The following is a 22,595-nucleotide window of genomic DNA, read 5'->3' on the forward strand; positions in this document are numbered from 1 at the left end:
GATGGGCGGATGTCTAAAGAAGCTTCTGCTTTTCCCCAGTCTCGGAAAGGTTAGCCAATCAATGGGAATTTGATGGTTGCTAAGAGACCTTTGAGCTAGGCTCCACCCTTGCTTAGGATTTTAGCCAATGAAAATCTGTACTTTGGACTGTTGCCGCTAAACCGGAGAGGTTCGTTCTGCCGCCTGAATGTTTTCGCGCCTGCGCAGATCGGGGAAGGTTCTGGAAGACGGTAGAGCTGCCGCCATTTTGCGGGAAGTGGAGCAGCTCCGGTTGCCGTGGTGCTTTTATTGCTGAGTGTCTGGAAGAGAGACGTACTTAGCACCCTCCGACACACCCAGAGGAACCGAAGGAACCGGGATCCCCCTGCGGGGACCCGGAACTGGTAAGAAACCCCGAAACCGGTCCCCCCCTCGCGACGTCACCTATGCGTGACGTTGCCGCACGGCCCCTCCCCCTTACGTCACAGGCAGAAAATGGCGTTAAGAGCAGAATGGGGCAAACTTTTAAAATAAATTTTTTTTGGCTTTCTTTGATCTGGAAGTGTTCGCTACGTAATTGTTGTCCACTGGCACTGTATTAGTGATCGGCAGCCTCGTGGCTGTGTCTACCGATGAAAGACTGTTTCAAGGATCCCGTGACTGATCCCTTTCCATGTTCCCACATTGCTGATGTTTAGAGCCCCACGTACTGTGGAGGGACAGTCTCAGAGGACACTTGGGATCGGTTTTCAGGCCCTAGTGGCACTACTCAGAGAGATGAGGGAATTGAGATTTATTCCTCAGTGTCTGGAAGTTTCACGTTCCGTGTTTGGTCACTGCTCACACATTCCGTGGCGGCGGTAGAGGAATATAGTGAGGCCACAGACGAGGTTTTAGCATCAGGACACCGGCGCTCGCAGAGATGCTGCCCGTCGGTTACTTGTAGGTCCGTGTTTTGAAATGTGGCCTTGGCTTGTTACACAGCGTGGGGAATGTTTTTATCTTTTTCATTGTTGCTGTACTTAATTAAGCTGTCTTGTGCCCAGCTCAGTGACCGGACCCAGGAGATGGCGCTACCATCACCCCTGGAACTTCAGCGTTTGGTGAATTATGCCCAATCCAGGCCAACCGCGGTTCTTCATTCTCCTCTGCCCCCCGCAGCAGTGGGACCCAAGCGCTGACGTGGGTCTTGACTGTGTGGCATGACAGGGTCCATGCAGCGCCATGATTGTGGAACCCTAATGCAATTTTTCAGAGCAGGGTTGGAGGAAAGCAAAGTTTTAATGGATGGGATTGAATGGACTTTGACCAGTAATTAGGACTTAATTTGAAAACTTCCAACCAGAAAACTCATAGTATTTTTAGAACATTTAGAAAGATAGATTAGACCCAGTGAGATTTCAAGTTTCAGAGTGTGCTGGTGTTATATATATATGTGTGATTAAATAGATTCATTCGTTTCTGAAGTCTGAAAACTTTATTCCATAGGTAGGGGTTCACTTGTTGACTTATCTGAAGGTTTTCGTTTTTGGTAAGTTATTCTTATCCTCTACTAGCCACTCAACAGTTAAGAGCAGTTCTTGAAATCAGAAAGCATTTTATTTGGAGGGTTAAAGGCAGACTGTAAAAAATGAAGAACATTACGACGATTTGAAAATTTGTATTCCAGCCAATAGGACTGAAAGGAACAGTCAGTAGATGAAAAACTTACTTTTAGAACTATTTTCCCACAGTAGTCTGGGTAGCATATATTAAAATCAGCCTGGTTCCGGATATATTGAAGCATATACTGTTACCGAATATCTGTAAGCCACACAATAAGGTGTGACTAATGGGACTGATTCTTTTGATAAACCTATCAGAACATTAATTCTCCAGATAAGTATATATTTAAAAGTAGATATCTTGGTATGCTGTGTGCTTCTCTTTTTGAAGTTTCCTTTGAGGTTAAGTTATAAACTGCATGATAGAGAGGTAACCTAGACTAAGGGTCAGAAGATTTCTTTTTATTTATTTTTTTGTCTTTTTGCCATTTCTTGGGCCACTCCCATGGCATGTGGAGGTTCCCAGGCTAGGGGTCGAATCGGAGCTGTAGCCACTGGCCTACACCAGAGCCACAGCAACGCGGGATCCGAGACGGGTCTGCAACCTACACCACAGCTCATGGCAATGCCGGATCCTTAACCCACCGAGTGAGGCCAGGAATCGAACCCACAACCTCATGGTTCCTAGTCAGATTAGTTAACCACTGAGCCATGACAGGAACTCCGAGAGTCAGAAGATTTCTGATCAAGGTCAGCTCCTCCTTTTGAGGTGTATGACTGGGCAGTTCACAAAACCTTAGTTCGTTTCTTGTTTTTTTGGTCCGTTGAGGGCCAAGCCTGTGGCGTATGGAAGATCTCAGGCTGGAGGTCGAATCAGAGCTGCAGCTGCTGGCCTACACCACAGACACAGCAGTACCAGATCTGCACCTCATCCGAGACCGATACTACAGCTTGCGGCAACACTGGATCCTTAACCCACTGAGCGAGGCCGTGGATTAAACCTGCATCCTTGTGGATACTAGTTGGGTTCTTAACACTCTTAAGCTGCAAAGGGAGCTCTAAACCTTAGTTTTTTCATCTATGCATCAGATTCAGTATCTCTCTGTAGCATATGTTACAACTGATTGCTAAATAAATGTAAGGTGTTATAAGAGATTGAGTTCATTGGTTTTTATTTTTTTTAATTTTTTTCATGCATTTTGTTTTATTTTATTTTATTTTATTTTTTTGTCTTTTTGCTATTTCTTTGGGCCGCTTCTGTGGCATATGGAGGTTCCCAGGCTAGGGGTCCAATCGGAGCTGCTACGCCAGAGCCACAGCAACGCGGGATCCGAGCCACGTCTGCAACCTACACCACAGCTCACGGCAACACCAGATCGTTAACCCACTGAGCAAGGGCAGGGACCGAACCCGCAACCTCATGGTTCCTAGTCGGATTCGTTAACCACTGCGCCATGACGGGAACTCCAGTTCATTGGTTTTTAGACACACCTATTTGGTTTTGGTTTGTTTTCCATTTTAATCCTTAAATTTGGGAGTTCCCTGGTGGTTTAGAGATTAAGGGTCCAGCATTATCACTACAGTGTACTGCTGTGGTGTGGGTTTGATCCCTGGCCCGGGAACTTCTGCATGCCACAGGCATGGCCAAAATAAATAAAATCCTTGAATTTGGCTCCAAGTCAGTTTTATTGTTTGGCTCTTGTCAAGAATCTTATCTTTGTAACATGTTTAGCACAGTGCCTAGCAACATTAGATAGAAAAATGATAGATATGATTGCTCTAATTCAGTCATCAAAATAGGGTGGCCTAGGGCAACCAAGACAGCATGATTGGATGATGCATTAGCTGCTTTAAAGAAGACACAGCTCTTCTGGATGTGGAAAGTCTGATTATGGTTACCCTCCATACATAGAAGTTCTTCAGATTTGTGTATTTTTTCCAGCTTTATTAAGAGATAAATCACATGAAATAAAACTACACATTAAAGTATACAGTTTGATGAATTTTGATGTCTTTTGATATGTGTTAACTAACACCCATGAAACCATTGCCCCTAAAATTTCCAAAGTGCCCTTTTGTAATCCTTTCCTTCTGGCCCCTTCCCACCGTTTCCTATTCCTAGGTAACCAGCGATATCTAGTTTCTGCTTTGTGTCACTACAGAAGTTTTATGGAATTTTATGTAAATTCCTGTGATTTTATGTAAATATAATCATACAATATATATATCTTTAAACATATTTTCTTACACTTAGCATAATTATTTTGAGATTCATCCATGCTATGTACATTGATGATTGCAGGCTAGTTAATTTTTGAATAATTTATTCTGTTGATTTGTTTGGTGTCTTCTGTTTTTCTTATTTGACAGAGCTGTGGTGGACAGACTTGGGAAAGACGATTGCTAGATGTCAAAGCTTGGGGTAGGCGAGATGAGAAGTCTTACCTTGCCTGCCTAGACAGAAAATCTTCAAAGTGGGACTGGTTAAGCCTATCTTAGTCAGAGTCTTTCTGAATTACTTAAACTCAGAGTTGGTATTATACAGAAAATGTCTAATGATAAATCCTCTCATTTTTGGTGTTTGGGTGGGGCATGTGGGGAAGAGCTTAGGGCAAGTCTGCATTATTCTGGTATTGCTTTGTCTTGCTCCCAATTTTTAGTTTTGCCTTCTTACCTTTTTTGGAAATACGTGCTGATTTAAGTTTAAATCAGTTATTTATTCAGAGTTTTGAACAGTAGAATGGAGACTAAGTGTCTATTGTAAGGTGAATAGTAATTTTGAGTGCCAACATTTTCTCTTCATAGGACAGGGTCTATATTGTATTTTGTCTCTGCCTAGATATTCACTTTCCTTTTAGACCCCTGACCTTTCTAAGCCACAAAGCAGAACTAGTTCAGATCTGTAAGATGCAAAAATAAACCTAGGGTAAGCAACAGCTGGTAAGATCTCTGGAGTTCAAGGAACAGAACTATGTATCCTGAAGTCTGTTTCTTGGAGTGGGGAGGGAATGTGCTGGAAGGGGAGGAAGAATATAAGTGAACTTCTTATGTATTGATGTTCTCTCCTCAGATCTGCTACAATGGCATCCGATGACTTTGATATAGTGATTGAGGCCATGCTGGAGGCTCCCTATAAAAAAGAGGAGGTAATGTTCCCCACCTTACCCTTGGAATTGGGGTGGTAAGAAAAAGCAGTTGTGGGTCATCAGTTTCAACATTTTGTGAATCTTTTTTTCCTGTTTGTTTATTTAGGTACAGTGGCTATTCATAAAAAGCATAGTCTTTTAGTAAGTTCTACTGGAATCCAATACTCAAAGGCCATGGTTTCATAAAGGACTCCAAAACCTGGGAGCAGGCAACATACCTTTGTGGTGGGAACGAGTGCCTTGCTCACAGGGCTCAGTGACAGAGTAGAAAAACTGTATGTCAGATGTAGCTAATTTCCCACTCTCCTGGGAAATAGATGTCAATGAACAGATGTTGAGTAGCTGAAGTGTTAACATCAAAATCTGTCACACTGATCTCTTCTTTTTGGGTACTTCCCTTCTTTTCATTCCATTTGCAGGGAGATCCAGGTGCACAGAAACTGTTTAGATGATTGAAAGCTTTGATTTCATAAGTTTTCTTCCTTGTCCACTTTTGTTCTTTCTTTGCCCAATGGATTCTGTGTGTCTGCCAACTGGCACCTGTGTCATTTTTCTGGCGAACCCCTCAGGACGAGCAGCAGAGGAAAGAGATCAACGAGGAGAGCCCTAACACCACCACCAACAGCACCAGCAGCACCAGCAACAGTGGCAGTGGTACCAGTGGGAGCAGCGCCAGTGGGGAGGCAAGCAAGTGAGTGTGGTGTGAGGAAGATGGGTTGGCAACTTGGGGAAGGGAAACAACTGTGTCTGTGATAGAAACAGCCAAAACAGTGAGGTGGTTACCCATTAGATTTCTGACTTTTCGTAATGGCTTCACTGGGTCATGGGAATAATGGTGACTTGGTTTAATGATCTCCCAGTGTTCACTTTCCAGTGCACATTTGTGGATCAGTCCTAGCAGCAGCGTATTTCCTTTGAATAAAGTAGCAAGAGGAGAGTTCCTTCATGGCTCAGCAAGTTAAGAATCTGGTGTTGTCACTGCTGTGGCTCAGTTTTGATTCCTGGCTTTGGGACTTCCATGTGCCACGGGTGCAGCCAAAAAAAAAAAAAAAATTAGCACGAAAACCTCTGATTTGTGAACACCAGCTTTTGCTTGATTTTGTTGGGGGGAGATGGCCATTTCACATACCTGACAGCATTCGGGGCTGTGTGTGAATTGGTGTCATGCCATTGTTGTGAAGTACTGCTAGATTGTCTTCTAGGCTTTGGTCTTTTTTTTTTTTTTTCTTTTTGTCTTTTTGCCATTTCTAGGGCCACTCCCGCAGCATATGGAGGTTCCCAGGCTAGGGGTCCAATCGGAGCTGTAGCCTCCGGCCTACGCCAGAGCCACAGCAACGAAGGATCCGAGCCGTGTCTGCAACCTACACCACAGCCCATGGCAACGCCAGATCGTTAACCCACTGAGCAAGGGCAGGGACCGAACCCGCAACCTCATGGTTCCTAGTCGGATTCGTTAACCACTGCGCCACGACGGGAACTCCTAGGCTTTGGTCTTTTATTGCTTTCTGTTTCACTCTGGCTTGGCTGTTATTCCTTTCTCTTGGGAGAGATAGTGAAACCTCAGCAGTAAGAATTTATACTTTTTTTCACAGGAAAAAGAGGAGTCGGAGCCATAGTAAAAGCAGGGATAGAAAACACAGGTCAGTTATTCTGGGGACCCTTGGGTTTTGAGAATTATAAATGGAAAGATACCAGGGAGAGATACAGAATAAAGGACAGAGAAGGTTGGCTTGTTCTTTAAGGAACCTAACAGTCATTTCTGTCCATAGTCGTAGTCGAGACCGAGACCGAGACCGGGATCGTCACAGGCGGAGAGGCAGTCGGAGCCGAAGTCGAGATCGGCAGCGTCGTCACCGCAGCCGCAGCTGGGATCGTCGACACAGTGAGTCACGAAGTCGAGACCGGCGTCGTGAGGATCGTGTGCACTACAGGAGTCCACCGCTTGCCACTGGGTATCACCTTTTGTTCTTAAGCTCCCCTTTGTGTCTTAATCTGGGTAAAGCAAGTGCACTGCGTTCCCTGCCTGAGGGTGCTTATAACCCATTGTGATGGGCAGGAGCCCCAGGTCCTGGAGGGGTGATGCTAGAATTCATGTATGTGATGAGGTGCTGTAGTCTTCGCATGGTGGAAGACCCAGCAAGCACTAGGCCAATGTGAGTAAAGTTGGGTGACACGGTTTCAGTTTTTGTTCTCTGTTCCCTAGGCGTAGGTATGGACACAGTAAGAGTCCTCATTTCAGAGAGAAGAGCCCGGTCAGGTGAGTTGATGATGAGCACTCTTTTAGGGATTGTTAATTATGAATAAAAAGTGGTTTGAGCCAAACCACAGGAATGTGTAGTACCTGAGGGTAGCTGAAGAACTATGCCCGAGTAGTGGGAGGGCAGGTCTGAATAAATTTTGCTCACTCTTTAGGGAGCCTGTTGATAATCTGAGTCCCGAGGAGCGTGATGCCCGCACAGTGTTCTGTATGCAGTTAGCTGCGCGCATTCGGCCCCGAGACCTAGAGGACTTTTTCTCTGCTGTTGGCAAGGTAACCTTTAGTTTTCTCTGAGAAGTACATCTTCTCTCCATCCCCCTTTATGCTCAACTCAGAATTTCCTTCTCGCCCCAATAGGTTCGAGACGTACGTATCATCTCAGATCGGAACTCACGTCGTTCTAAGGGCATCGCCTACGTGGAATTCTGTGAGATCCAGTCTGTGCCACTGGCCATTGGGCTAACCGGGCAGCGGCTGCTGGGAGTGCCTATCATTGTACAGGCCTCACAGGTGAGTAGGCTGAGACCTGACCTGAGAAGATGGAGTTGAATGTGGTACATGTGGGATGTGACCCACCATTTTCTCCTCCTGCAGGCTGAGAAAAACCGACTGGCAGCCATGGCCAACAACCTGCAGAAGGGCAGTGGGGGACCAATGCGTCTCTATGTGGGCTCCCTGCACTTCAATATCACCGAGGACATGCTCCGTGGCATCTTTGAGCCCTTTGGCAAAGTGAGTAGAAAGTGAAGGAAAGTCCTCTAAAGGGAACTGGGAAAAGTAGGCCTGGGGAGTATATCTCTTCATTTCATCTGACCTTGATTAACCCACTGCATGTTTCATAATGGCCGTATGGGTCCATGCTGGGAAAGTTGGGCTCCTTCTCTGAATTCACACTGCTCAGGGGACAAAATGGGCACCATGAAATCAAATAATGGGGTCCAGGAGTGCCCATCGTGGCTCAGTGATTGGCGAATCCGACTGGGAACCATGAGGTTGCGGGTTCAATCCCTGGCCTTGCTCAGTGGGTTAAGGATTTGGCCTTGCTGTGGCTGTGGTGTGGGCCAGCGGCTATAGCTCTGATTGGACCCCTAGCCTGGGAGCCTCCATGTGCAGTGGATGCGGCCCTAAAACAAAAGACAAAAATAATAATAATAATAACGGGGTCCAGATTAAGTAAGATGAGTCAGAAAAACTGCTGTGGAAAAAGATTGCCTTTGTCTCCTGTGTAAACAGTTTGGAGAGATGTAATGGGTTGGCTAGAAAATTAGAGGTATTTAGAACAGTCTCAGGAAAGATCAGAGGTAGGGGTTAACCAAAAGATTATTAATTATTTCTCCCTGTTTTGCAGATCGATAATATTGTCCTAATGAAGGACTCAGATACAGGCCGCTCTAAAGGTTATGGTTTTATCACGGTGAGTCTCTAGTCTTTAACTTTTTAATTTTAGGTTGGGTTTATCCACTTGTCTGATTTTGCAGCTTAGCTTCATCCTCCTCCCATAGGAACTGTCTAAATGACCCATAAACCTTGGTGCCTGAAGCTTGGACTAGCCTTCTGCCCCTTGAGATGAGTGCATTGCTTGAGATCTTGGCTTTGCTCCTACACTCTGTCAGTGGCACTGATGTGGGGTGTCCAGGAGTTCAACCAGCTTCCCTGGTGCTACAGCTTTCTCTTTGGGTAATAGTAACTGTTCCAGGCCGCAGCTAAGAGGTTGGGGGCATGAGGGAGGTTAGATATGGGCTTTTATAGACCTGCTTTATAGAATTGGTATATCTTAATGATCGGGTGGGAGTAAGAAGTTACATACTGAGGTCTGGGGCTACCCTTTTTGAAGCAGTTTCTTCAACTGAGAAATACCTTTGTATTTAAATACGATTATAGGGAAAATAGGCCACCTGATAGTGGGCAAGTCTCACCTTTTCCTGACACTCCAACAAAATTGTTTCCAATTCCCATTAACTGGTTCTTCCAGCCCCATGTGACTCCAGGCTGAGGACTGGCTGCCAGCCACAAAGTCTCATAGAAGCTGATATTTTCTGGGCTCAATCCAGGCAGCACACACCCCCACAGTTGCCTGCAGGGCAGAGGGGAGGTAGGTTGTGTTCTACCATGGGAATTGCTCATCTCAGAAGTATCCGGTAAAGGCAAGCCACCTTACACCACCTGTATAGGAACTGTCAATACCACGTGCCAGCCCTAGGGCAGGTAATATCAGAGTAAATAAAGCCAGCTGTGGTGTTCCTGGTGGCAGGTACTTTTTCTAGCTCCATGTGTGTCTCAGACTCAGAAAGACTCCTGTGGGGCCTTTTTGCCCTTGTGTTGCTGCCTCTTAGGTTAACACCTTTGACACATAAACAGCAGACTGGGAATCCTCTTTATGCCAGGCTGCTGCTGATGCCTGAAAGGGACTGGAGAGTAAGAGAGTAGAGGCCTCTGGCCAGCAGGTCAGAGTCAGCAGTGTTGGGGTGGGGTGGAGTTGGGGGTGTAGTGTTGTGTCCTCCTGAGGGTGAACTCTTGAGTTCCACATTCCTAGTTCTAGAATGAGGACTGCTGCTTATTGGCCCCAAGGGCTGAAATAAAAGCTCAAGAGCCTTGGATCTCAGTCTGTCTTACTTCCATTTGATATGCCCCTTTGTAAAACAGCCTGAAGGGCTAGGCTCCCTACAGATAATGCATTCTTAGGTTCTCAGTGGAGCTGGAAGATTGAAAAGTGATTGCCCTTGAGTCAGCTGGGAAAGGTCCTTTTCAGAGAACCATTTGAGGGGATGGGGATCTTAGATCACATTCCCTGCGAAAGGAAAGTTTAAGCCACAGTGAGCATGTGATTTTTCTGGGATAGTAGGACTAGGGAGTGTTACTGGGGCTTTAAGAGGGTGTCTGTGGCCAGGAGGTACCTGATAATGGCCTGGGTTTCTTGTAGTTCTCTGACTCTGAGTGTGCCCGACGGGCCCTGGAACAGTTGAATGGCTTTGAGCTTGCTGGTCGACCTATGAGGGTTGGCCATGTGACTGAGCGGCTGGATGGTAGCACAGACATCACCTTTCCTGATGGAGACCAGGAGCTGGACCTGGGATCAGCAGGTGGACGTCTGCAGCTCATGGCCAAGTTGGCAGAAGGTAGGGTTTCTCTGCAGAGTGAAGAACATGAATTTTAGGAGTTCCCGTCATGGCTCAATGGTTAAGGAATCCAACTAGGAACCATGAGGTTGTGGGTTCGATCCCTGGCCTTGCTCAGTGGGTTAAGGATCCGGCGTTGCCGTGAGCCGTGGTGTAGGTTGCAGATGCGGCTCAGATCTGGTGTTGCGGTGGCTGTGGTTTAGGCCAGCAGCTACAACTCCAATTAGGCCCCTAGCCTGGGAACCTCCACAGGCCACAGGAGCAGCCCTAGAAAAAAGCAAAAAAAAAAAAAAAACATGAATTTTACGTCATGGGTTGAGACTTAACCCCACCTTTTCTTGCCCTTTTAGGCTCTGGAATCCAGCTGCCAACCACTGCTGCCGCTGCCCAAGCTGCTGCCTTGCAGCTGAATGGAGCAGTTCCTTTGGGGGCCCTGAACCCAGCAGCTCTGACTGGTAGACTTGGACTTGGGAAAGGGAGAGAAGGGTTGGGCCTGGAAGGTAGTACTGCTCCGTGCTAACTGCCTGTGCCTCTCTTTGTTCCAGCTCTGAGTCCGGCCCTGAACCTGGCCTCCCAGGCAATCGCCTCCCAATGCTTCCAGCTTTCCAGCCTCTTTACCCCCCAAACCATGTGAGTCTTAGGGTCCAGCTTGTTTTAGTGTTTGTATTTACTCTTTCCTTTGGCTTGTGGTTGACGTCTTCTCCTTGTCACAGGTAAACCAGTGGCGAGGTCCGCTCCCTCGCTGTGCCTCTGGGTCCTGCTACTCCCTTCTCCACATCTACCCTTCCACGTCCCCTTCTATCCATTTTGTGGACCAAGCCATCCTGAGGGCATGAACATTGATGGTGGGGGAACTGGGGCCCCCCCTTAGACACCAAGAAGAGCTCCTGCCCATGGCCCCACTGGGAATGGACTCTGCTGAGCAAAGCTGCTGTTTGAAGAGAACAGAATCTACACTTGGGGTTGAACATCTGTTTCTCTGTACTTATCATCTCCTGGGATGTCCATTGTGCTTTCTAGCCACCTTAGTGATTCCTTGATTCCTCCCCCGTTGGGAAGGCCATAGGGCATTAACTGAAGGAACTAACCGCTCTCTTCCTATACCTTTACCCTACATTCTGTCACAGAAAACCCTTAAGACCTCTGGTCTCTGAGGGCTTTGGACTTTGAGGGGGTGAACCTCAAAGGTGCTGACGGGCCTTGAAGTCTAGTGCAGACGTGTCCGTTGGGCAGCCTGCCTTAGACCTTGGCTTGGGGCCAGAGCTGCTACTGGGGGCTTAGCATCTTGCTGGGATGTGTGGGAATGATCTGTCCTGCCAGCCGGTTTGGATGTCTTAGGGGCATTCAGGAGCTGAGTGAAAGGTGAGGTGCCTTTCCAGTATCTTCCACCTTCCTTTGTGTAGTTGTCCTTCCTTTTGGCCCAGGGTGGGAGGATAGACTGGAGGCTGCTTCTCTCCACCACTTCCATGTGCCTCTGGAGATTGTGGGCTCAAGCCCAGCTGTTAAAGCCACTCCTGTCCCCTAGGTGGGCACACGTGAGCCCTTTTCACTTCTCACTGGATTTTATACCCTGTGTCTGTGTACATAAATATATATATATATATAAACTTTGTACAAAAGGCAAGTCTCACTGTTGTGCCAGCTGCTGCCCATATGTGTGGTCTCAGTTGTTGGTGTGTCTGTCTGATGTTCACTTCTCCTGAGCCAAAACCTCAGATGGTTCTAGGGATATAAAACATTTGTAGTTTTCTTTCCTTCATTTAATTTTATCTGATCTTTTTTTCTTTGTCTTTTCATCTTTTTTTTTCTTTATGTATGTAATGATTTTTATTTTTTTCCATTATAGCTGGTTTACAGTGCTCTGTCAGTTTTCTACTATACAGCATGGAGACCCACTTATACATGTATACATTTTTTTGGTCCATCTTTTTAACTGTCTCCAAACCTACCTGCCCATCGGACAGCCTTCCAGGCTCATCTCAGTGCCTGGGGACAGATCTTGTCTTTCCACCAGATGGCAGTGTGACAGTAGCATGTTCTGCACCTTTTTTTAGGTGCAGATCTAGTTGTATGATCTTGAGGAGTTTAAGAGCCTCCTAAGCTCACATTCTTATCCTGTTAATCTCCACGCCACCTTTGCGCTCTTTGTGGTAGAGATCCAGTCTAACATCCAGAGGGGTTTGGGCATTATACAAAATTCCTCCGCAGGCCTTCTATCTGCAGTTTTCCTGCTCTCAGCACCCTCAACTCTTGCTCTCTGTATGTTCCTGCCTGGGACCGATTGATGAATTCCAGGGAGCAGAATATTCCAGGCATGGCGCTGCCAAAGGTGAGGTACACCTTCCTTTGCCTGCTTTGTGAGGTTTAGAATAAGGGGCCATCCCAGAGCCTGGCTCATCCAAGTAGGGACCAATTGAAAGACGGTCTGAGGTTCAGGGACAAGGCTTCCATTTTTTACTGGTCTCTATGGCAACAGGATGTTAAGGCTTTATTGTCATGCTAAAAATATGGATAATTGCTGTTAGGTTTTAATTTGTCAGTTTAGGTTTCTAAGCAGAGGGATGGTTTTTAAGTGATGTTAACTTCTGAGGTTGATTTTTACACTCAAGTATTAAGTACTTGAAACTTACTTGTGGCATGAAAGGCCACTGGGGGAGTCCCCTGATGGTGTGGTGGGTTGAGGATCTGTTGTCACTGCTGTGGTCAACTGTGATAGGGTTCATTCCCTGGCCTGGGAATTTCCACATGCCATAGGCAAGGCCAAAAAGAAAAAAAGCCACTGGAACTTTGAACCAACTCCTGAACCTTCTAAGCTGCTGCAGTCTTACTCGCTGTCACTCCTACCCCTTCCCTAGCCTAATTTGCTCTCTGGCCCCGGGGGAGGGGAAAGGGTGCGTTATGTTTAGGTAGGAGCAGCTGGCTGCGGCCCAGTCCCTCTGTGGTTATTGATTCTCAGCTGCTAATGCATCCTGAGCTCAGTGCAGACCATTGTTTTCATCATCCTGAACCTACTCATGGCCATCTTGAACTCCACACTATAAATACCCACAGGCCTTGCATCCTGCCCTCCTCAGTTTCCTTGTATCCCCATCCCTAGCTACTTTGGCCTTCCTGCATGTTGGGTTCTCCTATCTTGGTTCTTCCTTGCTGCCTGTTCTTAGTTCCTCTCATAGCATTTTGCTGGGAGAGAGACAAGGGGGAAGTAAGGGAACATCTAAGACAACTTCTGCTCTCTAGTCTTAACCCATATAAGGTGACGTCTAGTGTGTGACAGCCCATGTCACTGCATGTGACTCAGTGCCTTCTTGTTACTCATCCCTTTATAGGGGGGTGGTTGGAGTGGAGAGAGAAGGGGGCAGTAAAGAGCCCCTGGGCTCAGCCTATGTAAAGAAAGAAGCCTTCCTCAACCTCGTGAGGAGGGAGTAGAGGTGAGACTTAACCAGATCCTTTAGAATTTCCCCTACTGTCCTCAATTCTAAATAGGATTTTTCTTTTTCTTTTGTTTGGCTGCAACCGCTGCATGTGGAAGTTCTCAGGCCAGGAGACTGGCACCTAAATTGCAGCCTGCAGCAATGCTGAATCCTTAATCCACTGTACCATACTGGAACCTCCCTAAGTGGGATTTTCACCTGACCTTTGGTTTATAATCTCTGTCTTCTCTAAGACAGTGGCATCTCCTCCCTGTTCTTTAAACTGTTGTGATCTTGACACTGGGACTCTGCCTACATCTTTCTTAGGCTCCAACAAACCCTTAGATGTGAGCTATGAGTAGAAGGTTCATAGGTAAGGATTTGACCTACCGACGTTTTTCAGTGCTTATGAGGAAGGGAAACTTGAAGGGAGGGCTTCTGTCACAGCCCTTCTTTTCTTTCACCAGGAAAGAGTCTGATGTGAATCGGAGTATTAACTTGGACAGTGAGAAGAGGCTATCCTGGCTCCAAAAAGTGAGGTGGTAGGAGGTGGTTAACGATGAATAATGAGAATTTATATTTATGCAGGATTTATGTGGGTTAGGCATTGTTCTAATCATTTGAAATGGATTGAATCATTTAATCCTGACAATGACCCTCTGAAGTAGATTCTTTTATTATCTTTACTTTGTAAATGAGGTTAAATAACTTGTTCCCCAATTATGCATTTAGCAAGTATGGGTTTCCAGTCCAGGCAGTCTAGCTTCAGATCCCTTAATCTTCATATTAAACTGCCTCTCGGAATTCCCGTTGTGGCTCAGTGGTTAACAAATCCGACTAGGAACCCTGAGGTTGTGGGTTCGATCCCTGGCCTTGCTCAGTGGGTTAAGGATCTGGCGTTGCCATGAGCCGTGGTATAGGTTGCAGACTCGTCTCGGATCCCGTGTTGCTGTGGCTCTGGTGTAGGCCAGCGGCTACAGCTCTGATTCGACCCCTATCCTGGGAACCTCCATATGCTGCGGGAGCAGCCCAAGAAATGGCAAACAAACAAATAAATAAATAAACTACCTCTCAGCAGCACTGTGGAAGCCAAGGCCTTGGCATCATGGGGAAGTGTCACTTTTTCTGTCTCGATAGCCTTAGTTCTCAGTATATCCTGAATTTTTCCACTTCCATGTCCACTCATCTTGTTCTCTCTTCCTTCCCCTCTTTTGCTAGTCAAAATATGTTAAGACTCTGATGATTTCCTTGTTGGAGTTAATTTTCCTTTTCAGTATTCTTGGTTCTATTATAGGTCTTATTCTGATTTTATTTACAGTGCTTTGTAAGCTCTGTGATTAGATGGTTATAGCTTGATGAAACCAGCCATAGATGTGTCTTTTTCTTTATTGCTTTGCTTCACACATATTTACTATGTATTGAGTTGAAATCTCTGTTTAAGTCAGAGCCAAGCTTTTCAGAGGCTTTCCTTTCTAGCCTGCTTTTCCTGGAAGCCTTGTCCATTTCTCTACCCCTCCAAGAGAGGAGGCAGCTTTACTCTTTTTGGTGTTAACCATGGTAGCCTGTGATACTGTCTAAAGTGCTGCTGCCACCACCAGAGACTGATGTTTCCATGGCAGCTAGGTGAAGTCAGTAGTCATGAGATGGATGCAAGAAAGGAATTCTGCTCTGAGAAGTTGTGTATCTGAATCTTCTGGCTTGAAATACCCGCCCCCACCCCCATTTTTGCACCCTGTATCCAAAACCAGTTGCTCTCAAAATGTGTACTTAGTTGAGAGATCTCGGTGAGGTGAAGCAGACCCATCAACTTAGATCATGGAGATAGATGGAGGCAAAGGAAAGAACAGATCACAAGATCACTTTTAAAAATTGGATGAGTTCTGCTGTCTCTCCCAGATGATCTGCTCTCAATAGCCCTTAAGGAGTTGGCTGGAGTTACTGGAGAGCCATTAAGCAGTTATTTTTGAGGGCAGTGGGTGCATGAGATGCCTAAAGATTGGGGAAGGAGCCAGTCAGTGCTGGATTGTGGAGAAAGGGAAACAATGACCTTGGAAATCAGAGACTTGTCAGACTGTTACCAATATTCCAGAAAGGATGGGAGCTCAGCTTTCAAGCATCCTGAAGCCTTCTTGTTTAGAATGAGTGGTGCTGAGGAGCTTGTTTCCTGATGGCCTAGCAGTAAAGGATTTGGCATTGTCACTGCTGTGGCTCGGGTTTGATCCTTGGCCTAGGAACTTCTGTATCCTGGGGGCACAGCCCCACCACCACCAAAAAAAAAAAAAAAAATGAGTGGTGCTAAGGATGAACCTCCTCACCTCCTGGACCCAACCAAGCCAGGGGACCTCCACCCTGTAGCAGGAAAATCACACTCTGGATCAACACCACATGGTTCAGATCACTCTTCTACAAACTAGCTGAGTAAGCTTGGGTGTTAACTTCTCTAACGCAGACTCCTCACCTCTAGAGGGCTTAGAACTTGTTAGCTTGTCATTACTTCTGTCATCATTATTCCCATTCCTCTGGATGCCTACACACTTGATTTCCTACCTAACCCCATTCTCCTCCCCAACTTCAGAGAATGATCAGAGATTTTTGGGAGTTGGGGTGGGGAGATTGATGTCAGGGCAATGGTGAAAATAAACCATAATTTTTCCTGGGCCCCAGGCTCACAAGGTCCTGAGTCTCATGCAATCAGCCTAGCTTGCAGGAAAAGAAATCCACTGGCTCAAACTCTTTTTATGCTGAAACTCTATAATCAAGTTACAACCAGATGACTTTGGAAAATTAAGGTGAGCCCCTTAGTTATCTTCAAGATATCTAGTGCTCCAGAGTTCCTGTCGAGGCTCAGTGGAAACAAATCTGACTAGTATCCATGAGGATGCAGGTTCGATCCCTGGCCCTGCTCGGCACATTAAGGATCTGGTGTTGCCATGAGCTGTGGTGTAGGCCAGCAGCTGCAGCTCGGATTTGACTCCTGGCCTAAGAACTTCCATATGCTGTGGGTGAGGCCCTAAAAAGTTAAAAAAAAAAAAAGGATACCTAGTGCTCTTTGCTTGATCTGGTTGGGGAAAACCCCAGAGCATTCTGTGTTACAGCCCTTTGCAAACATTCCACCTAACCTCCCCCAAGCATTCCTATACTATTGCTTTTGTTGGTCTCCAGAGCTTAGCTCTACCTACTCTGGCAATTTCCTTTCAGAAGAAGTATTTTATTGTTATTTTTTTCTTTTTGGGCTACACCAATGACATATGGAAGTTCTCAGGCCAGGGATCAAATTTGAGTCGCAGCTGCGACCTACACCACAGTTACGGCAACGTCAGATCCTTAACCCACTGCACTGGGCCAGGGATCAAGCCCATGTCCCTGCAAAGACACTGCCAGATCCTTAACCTGCTATGCCACAGCAGGAACTCCCAGAATATGTATTTAAATCAGCACAAGTCCTCTGCCTAAATTTGAACAAAAAATGGGAAACTGTAGTATAATACCATTCTTAGCCTTCAGCTGCCAATCTCTCCCCAATACTCCTCAAACAAGAAATCCAATAATTGGTTACCTGTGAGTCCAGTGGGAGGCATGTGGCCCACAGTTAAATCTGTATCTCCAGAGTGGTGCTGTGTTGGGAGTTCCTATTGTGGCGCAGCAGAAACGAAGCCAAGTAGTATCCATGAGGACACAGATTCCATCCCCTGCCCTTTCTCAGTGGGTTGGGGATCCAGCATTGCCTTGAGCCGTGGTGTAGGTCACAGACCCGGCTCAGATCCCAAGTTGCTGTGGCTGTGGTGTAGGCCGGCAGCTGTAGCTCTAATTCGACCCCTAGCCTGGGAACTTCTTTAGGCCGTGAGTGTGGCCCTAAAAAAAAAAAAAAAAAGCAGAGTGGTGCTGTGCTTTGAGAGGTTAGCAAGCTGCCTAGTCAAGGCACCAGACACAGGTTAAAAAAAAAAAAGCACTACTTCCACTGCTCATTTGTATAATTACAAAAATATTGGCATTTTATCTAGTCCTCGTAAGTATCCTGCAATGTTGGTATTATTTATCTTCATTTTATAATTAGGAGAGCTGCGACTCAGAAAGACAAGGGAGGTTAAGAGTAACCCTCTGTTGACTTCCACTCAGGAAATAGTGGGCCAAGTGCTAGCTTTAAGGCTTGAAGGCCCCATTGGCTTTGTTTTTCGTGAAAGTTCCCAGGACAGGGGTCGAATTGGAGCCATAGCTGAGGCCTCTGCCACACCCATGGCAACACTGGATACAAGCCACATTTGTGACTTACACTGCAACAGGATCCCTAACCCACTGAATGAGGCCAAGGATTGACTCACATCCTCTTGGAGACAACATCAGGTCCCTAACCCACTGAGCCACCGTGGGAATTCTCCAAGGCCCCATTGACTTTGTATTCACACTTTGAGTTTACAAGCTGTGAAGGCATGACATTAAGATCCAAATTCCTTGTATTATCCATTAGAGAACCACCAAGAGATAAAGGAGGATCTGCTTTATCCAAGAAGCAGGATGCTCTTGCCTAGTTTGGGGGCCCCTTGATGGCTGGGCTTCACCATCCCCCCCCCCACCCCGATGTTCCTGCCTTCTATATAGGAGGGAGGGTTTTTACCTCATCATGAGGCTGCCCACCATTTCTCCTGTACATTTGCTCATGTGGTTTCACCACAAGGCCTTTCTTTTGACCTTCTTTCCCCCATCTATATATAGCCTACATATATAGACTTAAAGACTCAGTTCCTAGAATATATCTTCTAAATTTTCTGTTTCTTCCATTCAAACTTCTTAGTGCACGATGTAGCTTGCAGTTGGATAGTCAGAATGTGGAATAGTTTGCTACTGCTTTGGCCCACAGTAGCACTGCTGCGACGTTTTCCTGTCTCTCCAGTTCAGTTGTAAGCTACTTGTGGGCAGGGATAGTGTCTTATATGTATTTGTTTTCTCCATAGGGCCCAGCACAGTGGTGGCACATGGCAGTACTTGAGTGGAACAACAGGCATTTGTGGATGAAAGATTAATACATCCAGGGAAATTTTTCTTAGAATGATGTGGATTGGAATTATGTTAGATTAAAAAAAGGATGTATGTACAGGTGGACTTTCTGGGAGTGAGGGTTTAACCCAGAGGACTGGCAGCCTTTCAGAAGAGGAGAGCCCTGCTCCAGTTTCTCTGGAGAGGGTTAAGTGCCACAGGGCAGAAGGGCCCCATTGTGAGCAGAGGCCCAAGACAGAGGGAGGCCTTCTAAGACAGGCCTGGCCTCACCTCTGTCCTCTCAAGGTAGAGACCACTGTATGCCTGCACAAATGAGGCTTGGTGGGCCAGGGGGCATAGCGTTAGTAGAGGTTGGTCAGGGGCTGAGCTGACAAGGGAGCACAGAACCCAAGATGAAATTGCAGTGTCTGGAGTTCCCGTCGTGACGCAGTGGTTAACGAATCCGACTAGGAACCATGAGGTCGTGGGTTCGATCCCTGCCCTTGCTCAGTGGGTTAACGATCCGGCGTTGCCGTGAGCTGTGGTGTAGGTTGCAGACGTGGCTCGGATCCCGCGTTGCTGTGGCTCTGGTGTAGGCCGGGGGCTGCAGCTCCGATTCGACCCCTAGCCTGGGAACCTCCATATGCCGCGGGAGCGGCCCAAAGAAATAGCAAAAAAAAAAAAAAAAAAATTGCAGTGTTTAAGATGAGCATGGGGGCAGTGAAGACCTTCCCTGGCCCAGGCAGCTCAGTCCTGGGCTTCTTTGGCTGGCCTCTTATGCCAGCACAGATCGGCAGCCTGGCCCTACTTTGCCTTGATTGGAGGGAGGGAAGTGAGTGTCCAGGCTTTCAGAAAAGACCCCATCTCCCAAGTCTGGCGGGAGTTGGGCTTCAGCTTCCGTCTGTTCTGAGCTCTTTCCTGTAGGCGTCTGAAGGGAACACACAGATGGGTCGGGCTGCTGGAACTGGCTGAGTTGTGGGGAGGGAAGCTCGTGGCGTGTGTGGCTCCCCTCATGGAGGAGGAGGTCCTGCCATCATCATCTTTACACTTCTGCTGCAGCAAAGGCACTGGCCTCTCCTCCTGTCGCATTTGACCACTGGTGGTTTTCTTCCTCTAGGAAACTCTCCTCCCTGGGCGGTAGCCACTACATGCTCAATCTTAGTTTTTTCACAACCACCTCTTTGGGGGCTGCATCTCCACTGTCTTCACCTGTCTATCCCCAGGATTCTCTCTTTGGTCTCCCTTCTTTCCCTGGAACCCAAAGCTTTGTTTTAAATTATTTGGTTCTGGTGGGGTTTTTTTTTTGGGGGGGGTGGGTTTGTGGTTTGTGTGTGTGTGTGTGTGTGTGTGTTTTAACAGCCACGTGTTTAGCATATGGAAGTTATGGAAGTTTTCAAGGGCTAGGGGGTCAAATTGGATCTGCAGCTGCAGTCTACACTACAGCCACAGCAACACCAGGTCTGAGCTGCATTTGCAACCTACACTGCAGCTTACAGCAAGGCCGGATCCCTAACCCATTGAGTGAGGCCAGGGATAGAATCTTCATCCTCCCAGAGACATCAGATCTTCCTACCACTGAGCCACAATGGGAACTCCCTAAATTAGTTTTTGAACGGATAATGTACACCATAGATAAAAACTCAAAAGGTAGAAGTTCCCTGGTGGCTCATCAGGTTGAGGGTTCAGTATCATCATTGTTGTGGCTCAGGTTGCTACTGTGGCTCAGGTTGCTACTGTGGCTCAGGTTCAATCCATGACCAGGGAGTTCTATAAGCCTTGGGCATGGGCAAAAAAACCCCAAAAACCAAACCAAAACAAACAAAAAAGAATCTTAGAAGGTAGAAAAAAGGCATACAATGAAAAGCAAACCTCCCACACCTGTCCTCCACCTACCTAATTCTCCTCCTCAGCAGCAATTAGTACTATCCTGGCTCATGATTTGTTGGGTCTCAGAAACTTCTGGAAATTTGATGAAATTTGTGTACCTGTTCTTAGACAAATGAACAACTGCACAAATACATCAGATTAGATCCCGGCCTGTGTTGCACCCTCTCTCAGTATAATTTGTAGGTCCCTGTGCAAAATGAAAATTTAGGGCTCCTTGCTCAAGTGACAGCAAAGCGTTAAGCTAAGCAAGGGGCCCTGTGTGACTGTCCTGCATCTCATCCTTTCCTCTGGCTTTTCTATTACCATTGTTTGTTTGTTTGCCATTTTCTTGGGCTGCTCCTGTGGCATATGGAGGTTCCCAGGCTAGGGGTTGAATCGGAGCTGTAGCCACCGGCCTACGCCAGAGCCACAGCAACGCGGGATCCGAGCTGAGTCTGCGACCTACAGCACAGCTCATGGCAACGCCGGATCGTTAACCCGCTGAGCAAGGGCAGGGATCGAACCCACAACCTCATGGTTCCTAGTCGGATTCGTTAACCACTGAGCCACGATGGAAATTCCTCTATTACCATCTTAATGGCAATTATTCTCATATCTGTGTCTCTTGCCCTAACCTGAACCTCAGACTCTGTGGAGCTGCCGGAACTCTCCATATGGATATTTTTCTTATTTATTTTTTCCGCTGTACAGCATGGGGAGCAAGTTACACATACATGTATACATATTTTTACCTCCTATTGCTGTGTCGCAATATAAGCATCTAGACATAGTTTTCAATGCTGTACAGTAGGATCTCATTGTAAATCCATTCCAAGAGCAATAGTTTGCATCCGTTAATGGATATTTTTCCTCAGTATCTCAAACTCTAAAGGGTTTCCAAAATGGAGCCATTTACTGGCTACCTCCTTTGCCCCCTAACTCCCAATTCCTCACCATCCTCCACATCACTTGCAACTCCTCCCTCTCCCAGCCACTCAGTTTCCATGTCCCATCAATTCTGACTCTAAAATCCACACAACCTCTCCTTTCCCACTGCCATCTCCCTCAGGATGGTTCTTCATTACCCTCCACATTGTCCCCTAAACTCAGCTCTTCAGGCCCTGCCTCTGCTGCCTGAAGTCCATGTACACCTCTCCCAGCCTCTCCCCAAAGGACCAGCCTCATCATGTCACTTACACACTCAAAGCCCTTCAGTGACTCTCACTGCCTGCTGAATTGGGCACAAACTCCTTTTCCTGGCATTTAAGGTCCTTTGCAATAGGGCTTCAGACCTTCAGTGCTCATCTCTTACCCCTCCTCTTCATGTCCCTGAGGTTTCAACCCAACTGTAGAACCATCTGGTCCCTTAATGGGCCCAGTGTGTTTTCCTGCATTTTCCTGCATTTTCCTGCCTCTGTTTCTAGTCCTTCCAGGGGAGGTGCAGGCCAACCCCATCACACCCCATCTGATGGTCCCCAGAGTTTGGAGCTGGCTTACTCCACTTTAGCCATGGAATTTCTCTGGCCCTTTCACCATACCCACTGCCCATGGCTTCTGTCCAGAGTGTCCCCACCATTTCTTCTGCTGTCCCTCTCTCCCTCATCCTTATTGAAAGGGGAACTTCAGATGCAAGCTGGATAAAATTACCATTAAGTATCAAACAGACATGAGTGCAATTCCAGCTTTATATTTTATTCATCTCAGGCAAGTTACTTAAACTTTGTTGTTGTTGTTGTTGTTGTTTTCCTTTTTGGACACCCCATGGCATACAGAAGTTCCCTGGCCAGGGATCAAATCTGAACCAGAGTTACCACTTAGGCCACAGCTCCAGCAACGCTGGATCCTTAACCTCCTGCATCCGGCCAAGGATCAGCCCACATCCCTGCCGCTGCAGAGACTCCATCCATCCCGCTGCACCACGGTGGGAACTCCTTAAATTTTGCTTCTTCCACTGTAAAAGAGATAGTAACATCTTATGTAGGGGTTAAAGAATTAACAGATAATGTGAATAAAATCCTATGGATAGTGCCATTATTCATATTATCATCTCACCACCCTTGCTGGGTTGGACCGCCTTGGCTCCTCCCTAGCTGCAAGAACTCAGGAGCACCTCATCCCTCTTTCCATGAGTTCTGGGAAACTGGGTGGGTTGGAGTGGAGGCCCGGCCCTCATGTGCTCAGGTAGCTGTATGTCTAGGGGTGAGGGGAGCTGCTGCCTCTGCTCTCTTTGTTCAGATTCATGGCTCAGGCAGCAGCAGGCGTGGGCGTCCCCAGGGGAGGCACTGACAGCTTCAGTTCTCACACAG

The 22,595-nt window shown here is 46.9% G+C and overlaps 1 protein-coding gene across 6 annotated transcripts; it reads left to right on the forward strand.

Moving 5' to 3' along the window:
• Nucleotides 1–57: 57 nt before the first annotated feature.
• Nucleotides 58–11,672, forward strand: RBM23 (RNA binding motif protein 23). Of its 6 annotated transcripts, XM_047794452.1 has the most exons (16): nucleotides 138–383; nucleotides 1,468–1,510; nucleotides 3,894–3,945; nucleotides 4,594–4,669; nucleotides 5,239–5,360; nucleotides 6,262–6,309; nucleotides 6,439–6,621; nucleotides 6,873–6,926; nucleotides 7,082–7,199; nucleotides 7,284–7,436; nucleotides 7,521–7,658; nucleotides 8,275–8,340; nucleotides 9,847–10,042; nucleotides 10,393–10,497; nucleotides 10,588–10,672; nucleotides 10,756–11,672. In XM_047794452.1, exons 4-16 carry the CDS (start codon nucleotides 4,604–4,606, stop codon nucleotides 10,757–10,759), a joined length of 1,338 nt encoding a protein of 445 aa, XP_047650408.1. In that variant the 5' UTR covers nucleotides 138–383; nucleotides 1,468–1,510; nucleotides 3,894–3,945; nucleotides 4,594–4,603; the 3' UTR covers nucleotides 10,760–11,672. The 6 variants fall into 6 exon arrangements, with proteins under 6 accessions (XP_047650412.1, XP_047650411.1, XP_047650410.1 ...); XM_047794455.1 differs by lacking the exon at nucleotides 6,262–6,309 and having other exon boundaries at nucleotides 125–383; XM_047794454.1 differs by lacking the exon at nucleotides 10,756–11,672 and having other exon boundaries at nucleotides 128–383; nucleotides 10,588–10,676.
• Nucleotides 11,673–22,595: the final 10,923 nt, after the last annotated feature.

The sequence above is a fragment of the Phacochoerus africanus genome, chromosome 9, assembly GCF_016906955.1.
Source record: "Phacochoerus africanus isolate WHEZ1 chromosome 9, ROS_Pafr_v1, whole genome shotgun sequence".
NCBI lineage: Eukaryota > Metazoa > Chordata > Mammalia > Artiodactyla > Suidae > Phacochoerus > Phacochoerus africanus.